General features: G+C 35.1%; 1 protein-coding gene across 4 annotated transcripts in view; it reads left to right on the top strand.

Annotated features, from left to right (window-relative positions):
- Positions 1 to 20,983, top strand: part of LOC136347141 (homeobox protein unc-42) — a 59,520-nt gene that overhangs the window by 14,723 nt on the left and 23,814 nt on the right. For all 4 annotated transcript variants that reach the window (XR_010733448.1, XR_010733449.1, XR_010733450.1 and 1 more), the window contains exons 3-7: positions 333 to 545; positions 3,170 to 3,438; positions 7,008 to 7,184; positions 9,145 to 9,241; positions 13,878 to 14,010. Coding sequence is in view for 1 of the 4 variants with exons in the window: in XM_066296866.1 (XP_066152963.1) it covers positions 333 to 545; positions 3,170 to 3,438; positions 7,008 to 7,184; positions 9,145 to 9,241; positions 13,878 to 13,984 (863 nt within the window). In the remaining 3 variants the exon portion in view is untranslated. The remainder of the gene's footprint in view (positions 1 to 332; positions 546 to 3,169; positions 3,439 to 7,007; positions 7,185 to 9,144; positions 9,242 to 13,877; positions 14,011 to 20,983) is intronic.

Here is a 20,983-nt window from a genome sequence, read left to right on the forward strand (position 1 = left end):
GTCAACTTTATCCAGCAGGACTGAACGTGTGAAATCAATACGTTGAATGAAAGTAAAGCTTTTTAATTTTGCTTAATTCTTTCTCCAAAATATTTTCGCTTTGCGACACTACAATGCCTACTTATCTTAATTGTCTGGTTTTTTGAAAAATTTTCAAAATGATTATATGTTGCTCCACTCTCTCGAGGGAAGCTTTAGGGAGTTTGCACCTATAAGAAGGGCATAGGTATCCTTTTATTGTTGTAATTGTCATATAAACCCGAAATCTTGTCGCTGATTAACCGAAGGGCGCAAAATTTGAAAAAAATAATTGTTATTTCTTTTACCTATAGGAGTTCAGGGCCTTTTAGACGACCATCATCAACATCTTACAGCTGCATCTAACGCGGCTGATAAGTCGAACAGAAAGTGCAATACAAGCGGTAGCTCCGCGGAGGATTTTAGTGCTTTATATAGTGGGTTGCCCCATTCTCATGACCACCACGGGTCCCATACACCTGCGCATACGCCGCCTTCTTCAGCGAGGACGATAGCTGACCACGCAGGTATGAATTGTTTTTTTTTCATGCTCCTAGTTTCATTAACAGTATTTTTTACTTGTTTATCAATTTCAATACATACAATCCAGAAAGTTATGACAGGGTTTATAAAGGGCGTTTTCCCTGTCATGATGCCGATATACAATTAAGATTTCTAATGCACTGTTACATGCCATGCCCTCTAATTGCGGACAGCTAAACATTAGGCACAGCATCCCTTCCAAGACGACCCAGATGTCAATTTTAGGGCCAGGTCCCACAACACACAATATGTGAAATTGAGTGTTAACTAGACCACAGAGACGGCGAAATTATTGTCCGAGTGCATATGCTCGATAGCTAAGAGCCCTAAATCCGCACTTCATTAGAACACCCCGTATTTTATTCCCCTTTTTGATCCACATGGGCACAGACAACACAGAGTGCCTCCTATTGATATTAAGGTATTATTAGGGGATTATCAACTCTGATTTTACGAGGGTCGTTCTGACAGGTGTATGTAAGGCTCGGCTTATGGTTGGTAATCGCGTATCGGAAATCTAAAGATATATTTAGATTTATCAAAATCGGTGCTTATCCATTTTTTCTCGCTAAGGCAAAATAATTGTTAATTACCAAACAAACGCGGATTAAATAGAAAGGACATTAAAGCATGCTCATCGCAATTGTAGTTGATAGACGTGTATTGGAGTTTGGTCAGTAATCGAGTCAAATTTCGATTTACTCATTGCTTTGATAATGAATACAATAGGAATGTTAAAGTCAACACTAATTACTTTGTATAACCTTTTGTATAGCAACCATTGCGTCCACGTGATCTCCAATCCCGTCCCTCTTACTTTAATTCATTAACTGTTCCCAAGTTCTCACCAATTGATCTTTTCCTCAAAAATCGAAGTTGATTCGACAATACAGGGTCTGAATTAAGTACACGTACTCATTTCAATGGATGAATCTTTCACTGATTTTACCCCATTAAGTACCTAAGAATGCAGGTCCGCAATGTCTTCATTTAAGAACTAGTGAGTGGTAAAATTTCATTTTCAGTTTGATTTTTTTTTAAATAATTTTGATAGAGATTTATTAATAGGACCAAATGGTAAATATATAGGAAATAATATATAATGCATGCATAGAAGTCGGAGGTGGATATTGTCAACAACCACTATAATATTAAATTGATTTTGATAATTTTAATAATTGCTATTAAATCATTTTTTTCCAAATGGTGTTAATTGCAAACGCATTTATGCCCAAAACGGTTATTTCTACAGACATGTTCCAAAAGTATCTCTTTTCAATAGAAGTAAATGCACAATAAGCCTATTAATACAAAAGCGGCATACAGTGTAGCAGAAAAGTTAGGATCAATTGAAATGTGATGGAACCCTCAAAATTTTTTTTTTAATTTAGATTTTGCTTCATAAGAAACCTCGGTATACCAAATTTCTTCCGATTATTAAATCTCTCCCCAAGAATACAAAAACAAAATTAAACATATAATTTCAACACCCTTTAGTTCTTAAGCGGAGACGTTGCGGACTTACATTCATAGGAATTTTTTGTGATGAAATCAGTTGACGGTTCATCCCTTGAAGTAAGCACATGCACTTAATTAACACCCTGTATACCATTCTTGATCATTTCAAAGCATAATAATGATTAAAGGAAGACTCTAAAAACATCTTTGGCTCGAGATCGAACTTGACCTGAAAATAGGCACAAGTTCCTTCCTTGAAAAGGCAAGGGTATTGGTAGGAAGAACGGCATAGCCTCTGACAGCAAAAATTTGACGATTTTTCCATTTCTTATTGACATTAGCCCGCACTGTTGGGCCACAGTCACGATAAAACAATATAAAATTAATGTTACAATATTTGTCCTGTCCGCTAACATGAATCATCTGTTATGGACAGGAGGTGTCTCTCGTGCCGTTACGGCCCTTCGTCGAGTTCCGCTGCAATTGGTTTAATAAGGAAAAGGGGATGCGACTTTCGATTTATTCCCACATGTATTTTTTTCCCAAATCTCAAAGCTTTCTTGCAAGATTTTAGCTCTATTCAATAAACAGGGTGTTATACATAAAACTCGACTTACGCGAGGATCAACTAAAGTTCCTCCAGATCTGACATAATGAATCATATACACGCACGCGCATAATCTAAATAGTTACGCAATGAAAGCTGATACCTTCATTTTATAACTGAGTTAAAAAATGGGCGCAGTAACAACAATCCTTCTATAGATACAGGATGCAACCTAAATGACCAAATGTAAGCCATTTTCTTTTGATTTCTCCAACGTACAGTAAAATTACAAAAAAAAAAACGTACACAGAACTCAGGTCATATCGAACGACTTCACTCTTGCCATTCTTCAAAATCTTATTCATTACATGAAACTATGCATTAATTAACTGGTTACTTGTAAATAAATGCTTGTTTCGGCTCATTGTTTCCAGGACTGACAAATGAAATTTTTCGAAATGAATGATTTATATTGAAATATGGGAATTTCCGTTCTTTATGACAAAATCATCTTTGAACTGCCAAACCTTGTTGAGATAATTCCAATATTTATAGTGTTTATTCTTCGGACAACGTGCTGAATGAATTCATTTCTTCCTCCAGACGGCGCGTTCAAAAAACTGAAGCCGGAACCTCAATCTGCTAGTGGTTCTTCAATAGGTGGAACAGTGTCACCAGGAGGACCTACGCACGCTGGACACACTCCCACCACTGCCTCCTGTCCCACCCCGGCAAGGAGGAGGCATAGAACAACATTCACTCAGGAACAGTTGGCAGAGTTGGAGGCAGCTTTCGCTAAAAGTCACTATCCGGATATTTATTGCAGAGAGGAGTTGGCGAGGAGTACCAAATTAAACGAGGCTAGAATACAGGTAAGTGCGTCGGTGGGTACCAGCTACCGGGCAACTTCCTACATGATTCAAGATTTAAGTTCTTCGTATAAACGTTAAAGGGTTCTCCAACGCTTCGTTACCGAATTGACACATGCGCAATGTCAAAGTTTAAAAATTTCGTACTTTTTTCAGGCTCCCAATGTTTCTCAGATGATTTGATAAGGTTGCCAGGTTATCTGGAGTTTTTGCGAACGTTCCCTACTTTCTTTGTGAAAGAAAATACATTTTTCATAACTTTCTTAATTAATTCTTTTTATAGAGCCACTTTGAAATGAGCCATTTTTGAAAGTCGGTTTTAAGTTTTCCGAAAAGCAACCTATGCTATACAGAAAATTTTATGGCTCAGAATTCAACAGTATCATCCATTTTCTTAGATATCGCACGGTTCAACCACATTAAACAGCTGAAAAAAAAAAAAAAAAAAACAAAATAATGAAAGTATTGTATTAGAATTGATCAAAAACTGTTAAAGGGAGGATTCAAAATTCAGAGCGCTCCTCCCTTATAGACAGAAGTCAACCATTCCGTCTGCAGAAATTTAAGAATATTCTATATTTGTACTACACGAAATTTGACATTTTTCGATGTAGAAGGCTACACTCACGTTAATTATTTTTTCAAATTTTGCTCTGGCAGTTTCTGGAATATTTAATTCAAATTTTGGCAGAAGGATGTTCACTTGGGTTTCACTTGGTATTCACTACATAGATCATATGGTTCTACTGTAAAATCTACAGGATAACACTTTCTGCAACGTTAAATACAATTTTATCTGTCCTATTTTCTTGTAGTGCCCACTGAGCATTTTTCCCAACAAATTAAATACGCTGTTCAATTTAAGAACTTTTTTATCTTCTTCATTTTAATATAAAGCTGACAGTAGCTTAAAGATGTTTGCAAAGGCATCAGGCAACCCATATCAAAATTTAGTTGAAACTCATTATCTAAGTCCCAAAAATCATTTTACTAGCTGCTTTACCCGAGTTTCGACTCTAAAAGCATTATTAGACGCAAAGAGTTTTAAATTTATTAATAATGTGACTAAAACTCTGGCATTTATAGAGAAAAATGGAAGGACGAAAGAGTCTCGAAATTTAACAGAGAAATCGATTTTTCGGAAAAAACACTTGTTGATACCAAGTTTGGAAAAGGAAATTATTTCGACAACAATGCTATTCTTTGGTGATGGTTGAAGTACCAGTTCTTGTTCCGACTTTCATATGCTTAAATGGGCTTTAGCGACACAAAACAGGCTGTAATGCGCCACTTTCAATGCTTAGGCTCTAAACTAATAATATTACTGCACTATAAATTTAATAGAATAGATACAATTAAATCTTTTACTACTTGCGTGGTAAAAACCTTTTACTGCTTCAAAGTGTTACTTTATAGTCTTGTTATCAATTTGGCGACGAACATCGCTGAGGCAGTAAATTTGCTATTTTTTCGCCATCCACAACAAGTAACAATTTTTTGTTACACAATAGGCAGCAAATGGTCATTTTTAATACCTAGGCTGTAAATGAACCCTGTCTATACAATTTACACGTTAAATAAGGAAGAGAAAAGAGTATCCAAGATCTGTTAAACTGCGTAATTTTCCAATTTTCAAAAATTTTTAAATTTCATCTGGATTCATTTCAAATAGTATTTATAGTTTAGGAGGCAAATTGCGGCCCTTCGGATTATTATAAATGGGAAACTTAATAATCCATTATTTGAAGGTCTGTTCAACGACTATAGAATATATTCTATACAATTTGCGCAGGATCACTCACAAAACACAAGCATTTATTAATGTTGGGTGTCCCTTTGTAGCAAAAATGAGCTTTGCCAATGTTTTTTGGACGTCCCATTATACATAAAAGTATTTTCGCAAAATAGGCCCTTTTATATGTATAGGGCGGCGGTTTTTCAATGGATTTTTGGGATCTTAGCAAAATGGTAACAGACAGCTGAAATCGAAATGCTCCTTTAGATGAGCCGATTTGAGGAGAAAATTAATGGTGTCGTCATGTCTCGACTAACTTTATTCAGTTTTGATATACAGAGCGTTTATGAAAATTATTCCAATTTTTAGATATCAGACCGCATTTCAGTTATTATAGAAGATAGAACGGAAATTCGAATACCAATTTTTTAGACAGATATAGAGAGTTGGTTTGAATCATCTTGTTAATGAAAATTTTGATTTTAAAGATTTTGTAAACACTGCAAATATAGTAGGTATGCGGCAGTGAAAATAAAAAGCTAAATAAACAAAATAAATATACAAAAACATAACGAAAACGGATTTTAATCGATACCAATCCCAGGAAAAACTATGTGCGTCACTCGGCATATTTTTTGGTTTTGCTTACTTCGTAGCCTCATCTTCGATTCAGCTACAAATATCACTGTGACAGTGTGTCACTTCTTCGCCTTGTAAACTAGCTACTTTATCATTATCATCACCTCATAAGGGTTGCGATGTTTGTCGCATTCTTCAGAGGCAAGGTGTTATAAATCTCTATGGGCAAATTCGTGCAGCTCATCCAACTGCAACAACCGTGCGTTAAAGTGTCTCATTAATCACTAGCTGGCAAATTTGTCTACAAATAGCTTAAAAATAATTGGTACTACCGAGAATTCCATAGAGTAGATACCAAGAACAAATGGAACAAATGAAACTTTTCTCTATCTAAAATAACTTTCAAGGCGTCTCTAAAGTCATTACCAAACGAATGGTTAAAAGTTGAGCAAAAGCCCCGAAACCTGGAAAATCCTTTGTTTGTTGTAACAAAAGGCGAACAACGCAACAACACCCTGCAACTAATTCGAGGCTTTTATCTTAAACCAAGAGATGAAAGTGACTGGCTGAACGGAATGGCATAAAGTAGATACGGCAGGCAAAGCACACAATTACCAGAGACATAGAGAGCGGCATCAGTCGACTCTGGCTAAATCTCTGATTGAATTAGAGACGCAGCTAGGGGGGTGGCACGTTGGGTGGCTGCCCCCCTCTCGAGACACAACTACCATCGTTAGGCCCCCGTCTGGACCTTTGTCAGCAGTGACTCACGCTTATTCAATAATAAAATATAAATATGTGTGTTAAATGGATAGTACCCGTGAAAGCTATTTGGAAATAAAAGCAAAATTAAAACCTGAAGTCACATTTTGCAGAAGAATTCTTTGGGGGAAAGTAGTGTTTCGACTTCAGAAAACTTTGATAAGACGTTCATCCGTTTCATTGCCAATATAGTTGGCCCGTCCCCCGTTGCCGTCGGATTATCCAGGCGCTGCTGCGAGGGACGGCTAACTTCGTTACGGATCCATTTGATGGAATCGAGGGTCGTTCCAACCATCCCCGACTTTCCCGTCCTCTGTTCCTGGAAAACGTGCCTTAACCGTCCGTCTTTGTTTTTCGCATTACTTCGCCCTTCATAATGACAAATATAATATTGTTAGGAACCGTTTCATCTAAAGTCTCATCCAAAAGTATACCTTCTATTATCCAATTTAACGAAGCATTGCAGGCTAACGAACACCGTTGAAATTTGCTCTAGGTTTGGTTTCAAAATCGAAGAGCAAAATACCGAAAGCAGGAAAAGCAATTGCAAAAGGCGCTGGCCCCTAGTGTACTGCCTGGATGTAATGGAGCCATGATGAGAAATATTTATCCTGGAGCTGCAAGAGGATATCAGCCTTATCCACACCCCACAGCTATTAATAGATATCCGCAGGTAAATAAGTTTTCTCGTTTTCCTAACGTAGCTAAAGCAGTCACGGAATCGTATTCATTCTTGCAGTTGCAAGAGTGTTGCACAGAAAGTACATGAAGAATTTAGTTTAATTCAATCCCCCTGGACGGCATTTTTAAAATAATACGGGCGTACAGGAGGATGTACCAAGTGTGCAGGTTTACCAAAATCCCTAAGAATATGAAAAATCTATTGTCAATCTACCGTCAATCCCTAATAACATACGAGCGTGAAAATTACTATTTGGATAGCTCTGACGGTGACAAAACTTGGTATAAAATTTGCAATTGAGAACAAAGAAGAGTAAAATAAAAATTTCGTTCAACAAGTCATTCAAATTACAAACAAAAATTCCTTGCGAATGTTAGGAATTTTATGCTGGCGAAAATTCTAGATTTTCAAGAAATTCACCACCAAAATTACATTAAAAATGCCAAACAATGATGATGTGGTTTTGAAACGTGAGTTAAAGTCAACGTAAATAATGCGATCAACATTAATAACCGCAAAGCATATTTGCTTGCAAATTTCCATCTTGTAATTTTATCGCTTACTTAATATTCATTGTACTGACATTTGCGTAAATCCTGAAAATACAAAACTCAAATTAGAGAAGAAATAATTTAAAGCAAATTAAATTGCACCGTCAATCTTTACGTCGGGAACGAGTAACAAATTCTTACAAAAATTATTTAGGCGCACCCTGTAGAATTATTACGATTTTTGAAATTGTAAAGAGCATATCAAAAATTTCGTGTAACAAGGACCGTGGAGACACTTGAAAACGTGTAATTCGTTGTTGACTACTGAAATGTGGTAAAGTCGAATTTAAGGATCAACTTAGCTACGATATGCAACATTTAGCTTGAAACGGGGCATTTTTGTACATTCGTTGATTTGGAAAAAAAAGTTGAACAAATTAAGTCGTTAATATGTCGAAAAGAATATACGGGGTGTTCCGAAATTAAGCCGCATAATTTTAACATTATACATTTTGATATCAATGTAATATACACTGGCGAGCATAAAATTCGGGTCACTTCGAAATTTTCAAATATAAATGTATTGAAAGAAGAGTGATATTTTTCGCTGGCATACCGGCATTGCTTCATGAAATTGTGGATCATTGGGAAAATGTTTACGGTTCTGCATGGTTCTACCATGAAAAAAAAAATTGATAAAATACCTTCAATATCAAAATGTTACAGTGTTTGGGTAATGGACACCTGTACAATACATCGGTTATTTGGGTACAGGATCGTGTTTTTTTTACCATTTACCCTTAACAAGGTTAAAGAACCTCAGAATCGATAAAGGCTATCCTTTTTTATTTTTTTGGAAGTTAGGAAGGCAAAAATTTCGAAAATACTAAAGTGACCCGAATTTTATGCTCGCCAGTATACAATATAGAAATGGTACGTTTTACGGCTTATACAAAAACTTAAAGCTTTAACGACCTAGGCCTCGGAAATTAAGTGTTTACGCGCATTTGAACTTTTGGCCTTAATCTTCGATGCATGACATGGTGCCGAGTTTACGTAACCTAATTTTCGAATACTCCATACATTTTAATGATCTATATATCACAGTTTCTTCTACTTAGAATAAAGACAAATAATTAATTGACCACATAAATATATAGAGTTAATAACATACAAAATGTCGGCAAGCAACATCAGCCATTAGCATAGTTTTGCCATCGGTCGGGCGTCGCGGCGCGTACCGACGGCCAGCGTCGCAGGAAACGCGGTCTGGGTAAACTAATTGACGACCAACCTGCTTGACCTCAGCCAATTTGCTTAATGAGTTTACCTGAAGACCTATTTAATTGCAATTTACATATTATGTTACGGAAGAGAGAGCCGAGAAGCGCTCATTTTCATTAAGACGGGAGATTTGCCAATTTTGTTTTCATTAAATACTATGCGGTCTTTGATTGCAGATGACGACGAGTTCATATCCTGGGATGGCCCAGTCTTTTTCTATGGCCCATACGACGAATATGTCATCGGTCGCTGGGATGAGGCAGGATGCAATGAGTAAGTATTTAATTTTTGAGATTGTCTTCAAATTAAATACCTAAGTGAAATATTAAATTGCGGTAATGAAAAATTGTGAAGGTACGAACCCCATTGCAAATACGTGCCACGTCGATTTATTCAAAATTGGGTGGGGTCATGAAAATCACTTGTTCCTTCACGGTCCACCTCTTAAAACTCCCTAGGCTCGTATTTTTTTTCATTCTTTTAGACGCACCTTTAAACGATATGGCAAACTGAAGGCGTTTTAAAAATCTTTAAAAATGGCATAGTGTGTGTCCAAAAAATATTTTTACTGGGTGTTATTCCAGAAATAAAGAGAATGTTTGCAAATATATTTTCCCTTACCCCGTATAATAATTATTCCTTCATAGTTTGATGGCAACATGATGACTTACTTGTGCTTCTTTCTATTGAAAAATTCGTCGCTGTCATTTTCTGTTAACCCTCTTTATGCAATAATTTAATAAATTCTCTCTAAAACTTTTCAATAATTAGTGAATCTAGTAAAAGTGAAAATAACAATAAAAACGAATAAACATGGTAACAAAGGAAAAAAAAATTAACATTTGAAATCCCGTGGTTAACACTTTGTGTATGACTTGTCTCGAATACCGTTTAAAGTTCCGACCATCGCAAGGAATACGTATAACAATCAATAAACCTTTTGACCAATTTACCATTGACAATTCGCAATAGATCATTTCTGGGAATGAAACGGCATGATGAGTCTGATCTATCACATTTTTATTATTACGGGATTGTTTCGTGCACGCAATTGTAAAAAAATTCATAAAAAATAACCCAATGGATTGAGCTATAGAGACTTGGTGGCCATTCCATGGGTCCAGAATGACTAATACACTGGTTTCCAAACATCGCTGACAAATAACTTATGGGGCGGAGAACCGTCTTGGTGAGACCAAATATTCCGCCTTTCTTCCAGTAAAATTTATTTCAAGTAGTTTGGTAGAACATTTTCGGGGATAATGGTTTCCGCCATTGAAATTGCTTTCTAAAACATGAGCACCAAAAAATCCGTCTCCAAGTATTCTTCCCCTAACATTCACCGTAAGTTTAACTTGAAAATTCCTCTCTCCTGTTCTGTCCTGCCAATAATGCATATTGTGTATATTAACGCTACAACTTCGATAAATCATTATTCTTCACCATAAATTCATTGCTCCATAGAATGTTATAAAGAAAGTCACTATTTAATTATCTCAGTACATTTCTGCTATAAAAAGTCATCTCCTTTCATAGTCACTAGGTCTCAATTCTTGCACAAATGTCGTTTCGTAGTTATGGCAGCCATTATTGCGGAGAATTTTTCTATTAGATTTTAAAGAAATATTCATTTCTCTACCAAGTGACGTAGTTGAGGTATTCGGATTTTCATTTATAATCGTAATGAGAATGACAATATTCTGATTCTCTTATGGAATATTTCGTGTTCCTTTTTGGTTTGTTGAACAGACCATAGTTCTCGAGATTCGTTTTATTTTATTATCGCGACTACGCCTATCGGGAAACCTTTCGGAATATACTCTTCAGGCTAATCGAGATTGTTTTTATAACATTCTCTAAAAATCCTCACAGTATCAGTTTTCTCAAAATGATTAAGCTGAACGATAACGAAAGTGAAAAAAAGATGTTTGGCTGAATGTGCTGTTAAAGATCGAAGGTATCAAATGTGAAACGCAGGCAACCATAACCATGGAACCGTAAACCACCAGGTTACTTGGTAGACGTCGTCCGGCTACTGCTCATATTTTCAATGGTAATAACCAAAGTAAAGTTAATGTCATTGCGGTTATTATTTGCCATTATATTTACATATTCGTTTTTATTGTTATTTTTCCTTCCACAGCATTAATTAATGATTGAAAGTTAGCGATATTTGTAAAATTTTAAGAACAGTTAACAAAAAATGGCAGCGGCGAGTTTTTCATCAAAAACGAATAAAAATAAACTATATGTGGTAATGAAATAAATGGAAAAAGACAAAAGTTAGCATCACACTGTGAAGCAATATTTACTACATGGGGTAAGGTAAAAAATTATTTACAAAAATTCACTTTATTTGTGAAAAATCAAGTGCAAATGTATTTTTTCGATACTCAATGTATTATTCTTAGAGTTAAAAAAACCTTTCTTGACTTGAATGGTGAATTCTTGACACAAGGGGCATGTGTTATTACCTTTACGTGGGAAATGGTCATATAATTCGCTTAGGGATTTAAAAAAAAATCCAAATACACTCTGGATATTTTGTTGATGTTTTTTTATTGTAAAGTTTTTTTACTAACCGCGAGTCAAGGTCGATGCATCGCAAGGCATCATTGTTTACGATTGATAGTATTGAGAAATTTTCGTGTGAAATGCTGCGTTTTACAAATTATGGATGCACTGATATGGTGTTAGCTTATGGGAAAACCCGTGGAAATTCTAATCGGGCTCGACACATCGTTTCCCGGGTCGTTCTACACCCAATAGACACACGTTCGTGTTATTCGAGGACTTCGGAATAGTGGAACTTGCGCAGGTGCATGTCAAGATCGCGACAGACAACGGCTTAATCGTTTTGAAAAATTTGAAAATGAAATTTTGAAAATAATTCTGGATGTGGGGCACTCTTAGACTGGCAATAGAGCATAATGTGTCAAAAAGTTCAGTGTTTAGAACCGCAGGATTATCATCATCGACAGCGTTTCTGCAACCAAGTTTTAAGGAAACTAAGACAGGTCCCAAACTTTCTTAGCTCTGTATGTATTAACCACCGTAGAAGCGGGATTCGCCAGGTAAAGAGAATTTAATATGCATAACACTCGCATTTGGACAGATGGAAATCCCCATGGTATAAGGCCTCGCAATTTTCAACAGAGATTTTCAATAAATGCATGGGCTGGAATAATAAACGGTCGGCTCATCTGCCCTTACTTTTTACCAGATCGATTAGGTGGTAGAAGATATTTACGGTTTTTAAATAACGAGTCGAATCATTCATTGGAAGATGTTTCATTGGAAATTCGTGGAAACATGTGGTAGTTTCACGTTGGTGCTCCTTGCCATGACGTCCGAATTGTTTGAGATTGGTTAACTTTCCCAGAGGGTGGATTGGTCGAAATGGATCTGTTGCGTGGCCCGCTCGATCCCCAGATTTAAATCCCTGCGATTTTTATTTATGGGGCCGTATGAAACAGATAGTGCGTTTTACTTCAGTTGATACAATTGAGGAACTACGAGGACACGTTGAAAATGCCTCCAGAATTATTTGAACTGATAGAGAAACGTTATTGAGGGGGAAGAAAATTTTCGACGCCGAATACAATTATGCTTTGAGAATAATTGTTGGATTTGTTAAAATCAATGTGCAAAACTAAAATCTAAATAGTAATAGATAAATAATAATTTCGGCATGGGTTGACTCACATTGTGTATGCACCAAGCTGATTCAAGTGTGTAAAAAGGGAAATATTTCTTGTCATCTTTCACCATGCTCGGACCGCAGTAGTGTTTGTGCCGCTTATGAGTAAAGTCGGTTCGTGCATTCTTGTTTTTTTGTTGTTAATCCCAACTTCCACTAAATATCCTCACAATTTCCAACAATAATGAGAGACATTTTGAACACTTAGTGTAACCTCTTTTGTAGGTGAGTCAAAAATTTTAATTATTTTAACAGTAAATAACGTAAAACCCCAATAAACCCCCCTACTTAGCTGTTCGAGTTTATTGATTATTCGCAAAAAAGACATACACATCAGCAAGCAGACAAAAAATCTATGCGAATGATCCGAATCGGGATAAACAATTTTAGATACCATAGGCGGGTAACGGAATTGTAATAAATCTTTTAATGAATTGAACTAGAAACAATGCCCTTGAAAGAATGTTGCTTTTTACGAGTTCTATTATTGATTCAAATTATGGCACTTATTTCTGGGACACCCTGTAGATCTCGAAAAGTAGAAACTAACAAAAAAACACGTGGATGAAGTTTGACATATTAGATGGAATCGACGCTTTATAATACATGCCCCTGCAGCTTATTCTAGTTATGGAGGAATATATTTCTTCAAAAATGTTTCCATTACCTATCCGTTGAGGTTTCCTCACTTTCGTTCCAAACTTTATCCCCTATGATTTTAAAAATGCGGCCGATAGCCTTTGCTACTGGAACACGTTTTTTTATGCGGACCATAAGGTTTTACGAACTCTTATCATTGCTCTGCGACCATGCAACTCAATGCAACAGAGATGCAATCTTTGTCAAAAAGGCTTAACGTATGTATTCCTAAAAATGTTCTTAATTTTTCCAACTAAAAAAAAAATATTAGGTACCTTCATTGCATGAGAGATGTATCACCTAAGAACATTTTAGGTACCAAATAGGTATGTACCTCTGAAAAATTACGTATACGTCACCGAAAGCGACTTAATCGCAAAACGTCCTTAGAATGCAGGAAATGAAACATCTTGGGAGGCGTCCCTTAATTTCGTAACTTCTTGAATGAAACTACCAAATTTCCGGGGAATAATTACCTATATATTTAAGGAGATTATCCTAAATTACAACCATAAATCGTATTAAGTGAAAAGTCGATTAACGATTTCCTTGCAATTTCTGATATCCTAGGTATGTCCGCCGAAGACGAATGGTACAACAAGAGCCTGTCCGCCCTTCGAATGAACTCCACCCATCATCCGAATTTGGCCGCCCCCATGTTGCAGTACCAAACATAATAGATATTTTCTCGGTTTTAGGCTAAGTAAGTATTTGTACATCTGCACAACATATTTACGTAAATAACAAATTCAAAAATAGGTCTGGAGAAGTTGTGCCTAGTTGAAAATGTTTTACTTCTGCTTGGTTTACTACCAGAATTTACTGATACTTGGTATATTTTTTGTCTTTTAAATGAGCAGGATAGCACCGTCGTAGGTACTACAATATGTTAATTAAACGGTGTGCAAGCAGAGCAGTCTTTGCTGGTGTGCAATAAGCCGCTTTCATATCTCGTGATCTTTAATATTTCAGCTGGGCACTTTTCCATGCTAGCCATATGCCAAAGATTTAATTTTTATGCTAATTAATTTAAATTTATATTTCTGTTATTTATTAGGTATATTTATTAGAATTCGATATTTTTTAAGTTAATGACCGTACTTTTGTACAAACGAGGTGGTAATCATGCATTAATTCGTCTATAAGTATTCTATTCCTATAGTACATTATTATTAGTTTTTAATTATTCTCTATGGTTGTAAGTTAGGCGTTTAAAGGAAATTATTCATCAGCTAATTATCGGTAACAAGAGTTTGCTTATAAGAGGTACAAAACGTTTGTCAGACCATTGCAATAGAAGCGACTTAAATCGACACCGATATTAAACATTTTTAAACCCCAAGGGCACATCTTCTTTTAGATGTTCTCTCCGTGTAGAGCCGCCTGATAATATCAATATCACAAATGTTATTTTCAGTGAGAGTAATTGTTAACAGCTATTTATTTTATTTAAGAACAGACATTTCGTTTATAATGAGGAGTTTTTCAGTTAGTATTTTTGAAGTTAGAGAAATACAGTTTCCCCAATACGGACAGAATAGGCATTTCGGAGGATGAATACAAATTTCGAACACTTTAGGGTCTCGGATGTTTTTTTTTTTTTAAGTTGTTAGCGAACTGTAAATACTCTTCGGAATACTCTGTCACATAGAATTCCATGGCGTCGCCTATTATATGCCACATCATGTGATTTAGCTATAAACAACTACTTAATTACCTAAAATTTGAAACCATTAGAAGTGTTTAAGAAGTTTAGTTAATTGCTGCTAAACCATATACAGTAGCTTTTCGGAGGAGGACGGAGGAGTTTTAGTGGATGCAAGCGAAAGGCAATTAGGCGATTGATAAGTGCGAGAGAGACAGGATACCGCTTTCCCTTCCATTGTCAAGGATCACCTAGCGTCGTTCACTCACACGCAGTATCCCTCAGTCTGAGGATGAACGAAATTCTACGCGATTGTGGAAGATCCATAATACACGCATTCATGCAAATTTGAGCGCGTTCCTCGAGGAAAAATTTCATAATAAATTTTAATGGGGCCCTACCTCTACAAACACCACGGTAGAAATAGCATTTTAGAACGCATCAGTTCTATACCCCTTTTCTGACATAATACGTCCTCAGATTAAGACGTAACGTGTGCGAGCCAACGACGCGACCGATCGTCAACAATGGAATAGGAAACGGTAGTCTGTCTCTCTCACATTTATTTATATATATGTACAGGGTCATTCACGGTGAGTGTCCTATTAAAAGTTTACAGGGTTCGAATATAGTTAGATATCTGAAATTTTGGATGCCGATCTGGTGAAGTTTAATCTGTTCAATTATGATATTGGTGCCATTGCGAGGTTGCCAGATCTATGTGTAATTGACAACAACTTTGTTATTTTAAATGGCACATCCATCTACACAGGGTGTTCCATTTAAAGCTGTGATTGAAGATTGCTCAAAAACGGTACGTTTTATGAGAAAAAGTTTCAAATAAAAGTTGTCTGGTAAAGAAGGGGACATTTGACGAAGATAATGACTATTGACAAAAACGTTATTTTAAGGTCATTTCAAAGGCAACTTTCTTTTTTAAATTGGCAAACTCGTATTTTTTTACATATCATTGTAGACCTTCAAAAAATCAATATGTTTTATTTGAATAATTTTTTTATTAGACGTTTTGTTTCAGAGTTATCCTTGATTTTTGTCCAATTTTTGAGATAGTCGATATTATTGCATTTTTTTTTCTAAAAAAGTTTTGCAATGCATGTTGTATTTAAAACTCATAACAATCCTTGTATCTAGTTCAAAAAGATTTTTTTTTAATTTGGCAAACTAATTTAAAATACTGATTTGAGAAACTTATGGAAGAAAATGTTCAAAAAAATATCCTTCCTGCTCCAAACGCATCTCAACCGTTATTCGAAAACAATTGTTTACTCTGCGCAACAACTCCCCATTTATCAATTGACACACATTTTCAATTCTCCTTTTCATATCGTCTGCAATTGTTGGTACTTCTAAAACTAAATTTTCTCCTTTAAAAAACCCAGAGGAAAAAAATTGAAGATGTCCGATCAGGCTACTCAGAAGGCCAATTCACTGAACGGCCCCGTCCAATCCATCGATTAGGATACAACTCGTCCAGAACCTCATGAGACATTTTAAAAAAATGGGTCGGACAGTTGTCATGATGATACCACATTACACGTCTAATCGCAAGTGGAACGTTTTCTAACAATTCCGGAAGATTATTACGCAAGAAATTGCGGTACATTTCTTCATTCAAGTTTGCTTCCATGAAGAAAAGTTCAATTAAGTATTCCCCAATAATACCGCACCGTACATTCACTGACCATCGTCTTTGATTCAACTTCTTTAAGCCAATGTGGATTTACTGCACTCTAAAAATGCAAATTATCACGATTCGCTGCACCATTCTGTGAATGTGAATTCGTCTAAAAACAAGAAGTTGGAGAAGAAATTTGAATTTTGATTTAATTGCTGCCTGGCCCAATTACAAAAATTAACTCAGTTTTCAAAATCAGTTCCATGAAGTTCCTGATGTAATCCTGATGTAAAGAAATTTGGTGAGGATGGTATTTATTCCCCTTCAAAATTCTTTGGACACTTGTCTTTGATATTCCTGACTCGGCAACAGTTTGACGACAACTTACATGGGGATCAAAGACAACAACTGCAAGAACTGCTATTTGATTGCCTTCATGTGTTGCACTTCGAAAGCGATCGAGTTTTCTTATTTCTAACGTTTTCATTTCTTTGAAATTTTTAATGACGCTGTTGAAAGTCGTCCAACAGAGAACTCTTTCGTCTTGAAATCTTTCAGCATAAAGTTCTACTGCCCGACTAACATTTCTTTCAGTCACTCCATTTTTAAAAATAATTTCTAATTTTTCATCCAAAATGCAGCGATCCATTTCGATTATTGAATTTCGAAATGAAAAGAATAATTTTTGAATAATTTCACACAAAACAATTAGATCGATTGTCGAAGAAGAATATCGATTTCTTGTAAACCTTGTTATAAGGTAGACTTTAACAAGAGGAAATTTAAGATTTTTTTTTTGTGGAAATATATATTTTTTTAATTAGATAGAAAAATTGTTATCAGTTTTAAACAGAATATGCATTGCAAAACTTTTTTAGAAAAAAAATGCAATCATTTCGACTATCTCAAAAATTGGACAAAAATCAAAGATAACTGCAGCAAAACGTCTAATAAAAAAATTGTTCACATACAAGATATTCATTTTTTGATGGTCTACAAAGATCTATAAAAAATACGGGGTTGTTATTTGAAAAAAAAGATGCCCTCGAGATGACTTTAAAATAACGTTTTGACTAAAAGTCACTATCTTCATGGCATATCCTTCTCTTTACTGAACAACTTTTATTTGAAACTTTTTTTCATACAACGTACAGTTTTTGAGTATATATATACATAGTAACTCCGCCACTGAATTCTACGTCACGGCGTAATAATCTATTGGATCCCTTTTTACTTTTTCGATATTTTGTTAAATAAATAAAATATACGCGGTATCTCAAAATACAGAATTTTCAAACACATCCTTATTTGCGAAACTAGCACGGCTACTCAATTGCTACTGCCAACACTTATTTCATAAAAATAGATATTGTGAAAACTGTTGTTCTCTAATTTAACTGGCAATTGAAATTCTCCAAATGTACGGTGAAAAATGGCTAATGAACAACCTTTCGTCGAACAGTATTTTCCTTATCAAATGCATGCTTTTGATGAACCTAAAAAACAAAATATTCCGAATCTTCATAATGTTAACATGCTTTACATATTTTTTACGATGGACACATGATTTTCTTTGGCTGACCGAATCACACCTTTCTTTAATTAATTAAAAATAAAAATATTGAACTTTTTGACCGTACCTTGTAGTCGTGTGAGGCACCAAGATGGGTCGCCGCGCAGACTGTATGTCAGAAACCATTCATCGTAGAGTAACGAAGAAAATGAAAGATTAACATAAAAAAAAAATCAAAGCAACGCCATAAATAAATTGCTGATGGGAGAAATTGACTAAAAACCTTTTCTAGTTTCTTAAAAGATAGCTACAGCGAGTACGCAAAAGACAAATAGACTGAGAATGAATTCAATTTTCAAGATATTTAATTCCGATTTTCAAGAGATATTGTAGTGGAAAAATGACAGTTTTTCCCACTTTTTAGGGCAGTAGCTTCCAGTGAAATTCTCGTTTGAAGACAAATTGAAATATATACAGTACGAGTCATTTGTTATGGGGCCAGTCTGTAAAATGTTTACTGATTGTGCGATTTAGCCCGGATTTTTTTTTCATTTTAATGCTTGATAAACTGCACATTTTCAGCAAAAATTGCCTGATTGACATAAAATTCAAGGCCTACTATATACATACTAAATACAGTTTCTGGGAGCGAAATTTTAATAAGTCATATTAGCGATTTTTTAGAAAAAATCTGTGCACGTCACCGGATTGGCCACCTTTCAAAACGGCCCTGTACAAAATTTTATCGAAAAATTTTGAGTAATAACGATTTTGAGGTAGAATTAAAAATGCACACTCAGTAGTTATTTATTTTTAACATATCATAGTCGGCTGTGGAGAACAAGTGAAGTGTTTAACTGTCGAACAAACGCAACAAACATCAACATCGATATCAGAACGTATTTGTGCTCGATACAAATTAGATTGTTAATCGTGATAATTATGGAAAATTTAAGTGTAAGAGAAAATACAGAAATTGTTCGTCTTGTTGGTGACAATGTGCGTTCGGCAGCAGAAGCTGCGGCAGAATGCAGAATTCAACATCAGACATCCAGATAGACCGGTGAGTCGAAGTACTGCGCATAAATAATATTTTCGATGAATTTTACTATGAATAAATTTAATTTTATTGTTTCTTGTGATGTAAATTTCATTTTTTTCTGTTTTACTTGTTCTGTATAAGTCTAAGACCATAACTGTGTTATGAACTATAAATTTTTGAAAATAAGTAAGCACCTAGTGTGCATTTTTGATTCTTCAACAAAATCGTTATTACTTAAAATGTTTCGATGATATTTTGCACAGGCTCGTTTTGAGAGGTGGCCAATCCAGTGGCGGGCACAGATTTTTTTTTTTATCGCTAATATGATTTATTAAAATTTCGCTCCTAGAAACTGTCATAGTAGGCCTTGAATTGTATGTCAATCAGGCCATTTTTGCTGAAAATGTGCAGTTTACCATGCTTCATAATAAAAAAAAATCCGGGCTAAATCGCACAATCAATAAACTTTTTACAGACTGACCCCAAAACAAATGGGTCACACTGTATATGCGATTTGATGTATTGTGAACATTTCAATATTATTGATACCCGTCAAAAACAAGTTATTTAGATTCCATTTTTTAAACGTCAATATAATATTCTGAATTCGATTACGTAATAATTTAAATAATTTGAGAGTTCCTACTCTGGAAAACGCCATCTTTTTAACTCAGCATCTCAAAAACAGTTAGAAACCATAATGTGGTACATGATGTGAAATATCTGTAGAATTTCGAGACGAATTGAATAATGCAAAATAATTATTTAAAAAATTATATTATTTATTTTGTCTAGCGGCCATTTTATAAACCGGAAAATATTTATAATTGATTTAATTAAAATTGTTATTTCCCATAACGTGAGAGTTCAGTTTCCAATTTAGCGGGGACTGACCAGCACTCTTTTTTGTTTTTCTGTACAGGGTCGTCGAAATTTTATGTGATTTAGTTCCATTAGAATTTGAGGGAAATATTAAAAAAACGAATCCAAGTTTCCTTTTGCACGATATTGAAAAAAAAATGAGCGCAAACCACATCCCTCTATCGTTTTTAGTTTGGGTTTGGGGAGCAAAATAAGGCTTATTTCTTAGAGTTGAATTTTATTTTTTGTTGTGTTACATTGGGCAGCCAATTTGAAAAACAGAAACTATTGTAATCTCTGGAAAAAGACAAATCCTTCGTTTCAACTTTTTAGAAATAAATTCTCCTCGCAAAAATGTCTCAAGGAAGTATTAATCATTTCACTGTTTCATATCGGATTGACGAGTTATGGCGATCTCCTGCGACTGCAGTTTTGAAAAACCCCCCGTAGAGAGATAACTCAAAGCAACAGAAAAATCCGGCTTATACCAATTGTTTTGTCTTTAAACTCAAGTCTGGAAAATTTATATCAGTTTTTAATAAATTTTCTAGATTCTAATAGAACACCAAATCTCATTGAATTTAGACCATCCTGTAACAGTTAAACAAAAAATAAAGTTTCCATTTAATGTATTTTAAAATACACAAATAAAATCTACCCCGAAAAATGAACTGAACAATACAGGAACACAAAACTACACATCTATTACATTACTCTCGATGCTAAATAATGTTTTTGAACGTATAATAAAAAAACAACGTTAAAAATAAGAGATTATTCATTCACTCTTTATTTTGACAAAAAAAAAGATGTAAACAATGTATCTAAATAGTAGAAAATCAGCAAGTGTATTTATGGACATTAAAAAATCAGTTAGCAGCGTCCGACACAGTAGTGTACTATACACAACTGAAAGTTTGACTTGCCTACACTTTTTTCCCTTTTCCTCCAATGAAATAGGAAAAAAAATACAATCATT

This window comes from Euwallacea fornicatus, chromosome 26 (assembly GCF_040115645.1).
Source record: "Euwallacea fornicatus isolate EFF26 chromosome 26, ASM4011564v1, whole genome shotgun sequence".
In the NCBI taxonomy this organism is placed as follows: domain Eukaryota; kingdom Metazoa; phylum Arthropoda; class Insecta; order Coleoptera; family Curculionidae; genus Euwallacea; species Euwallacea fornicatus.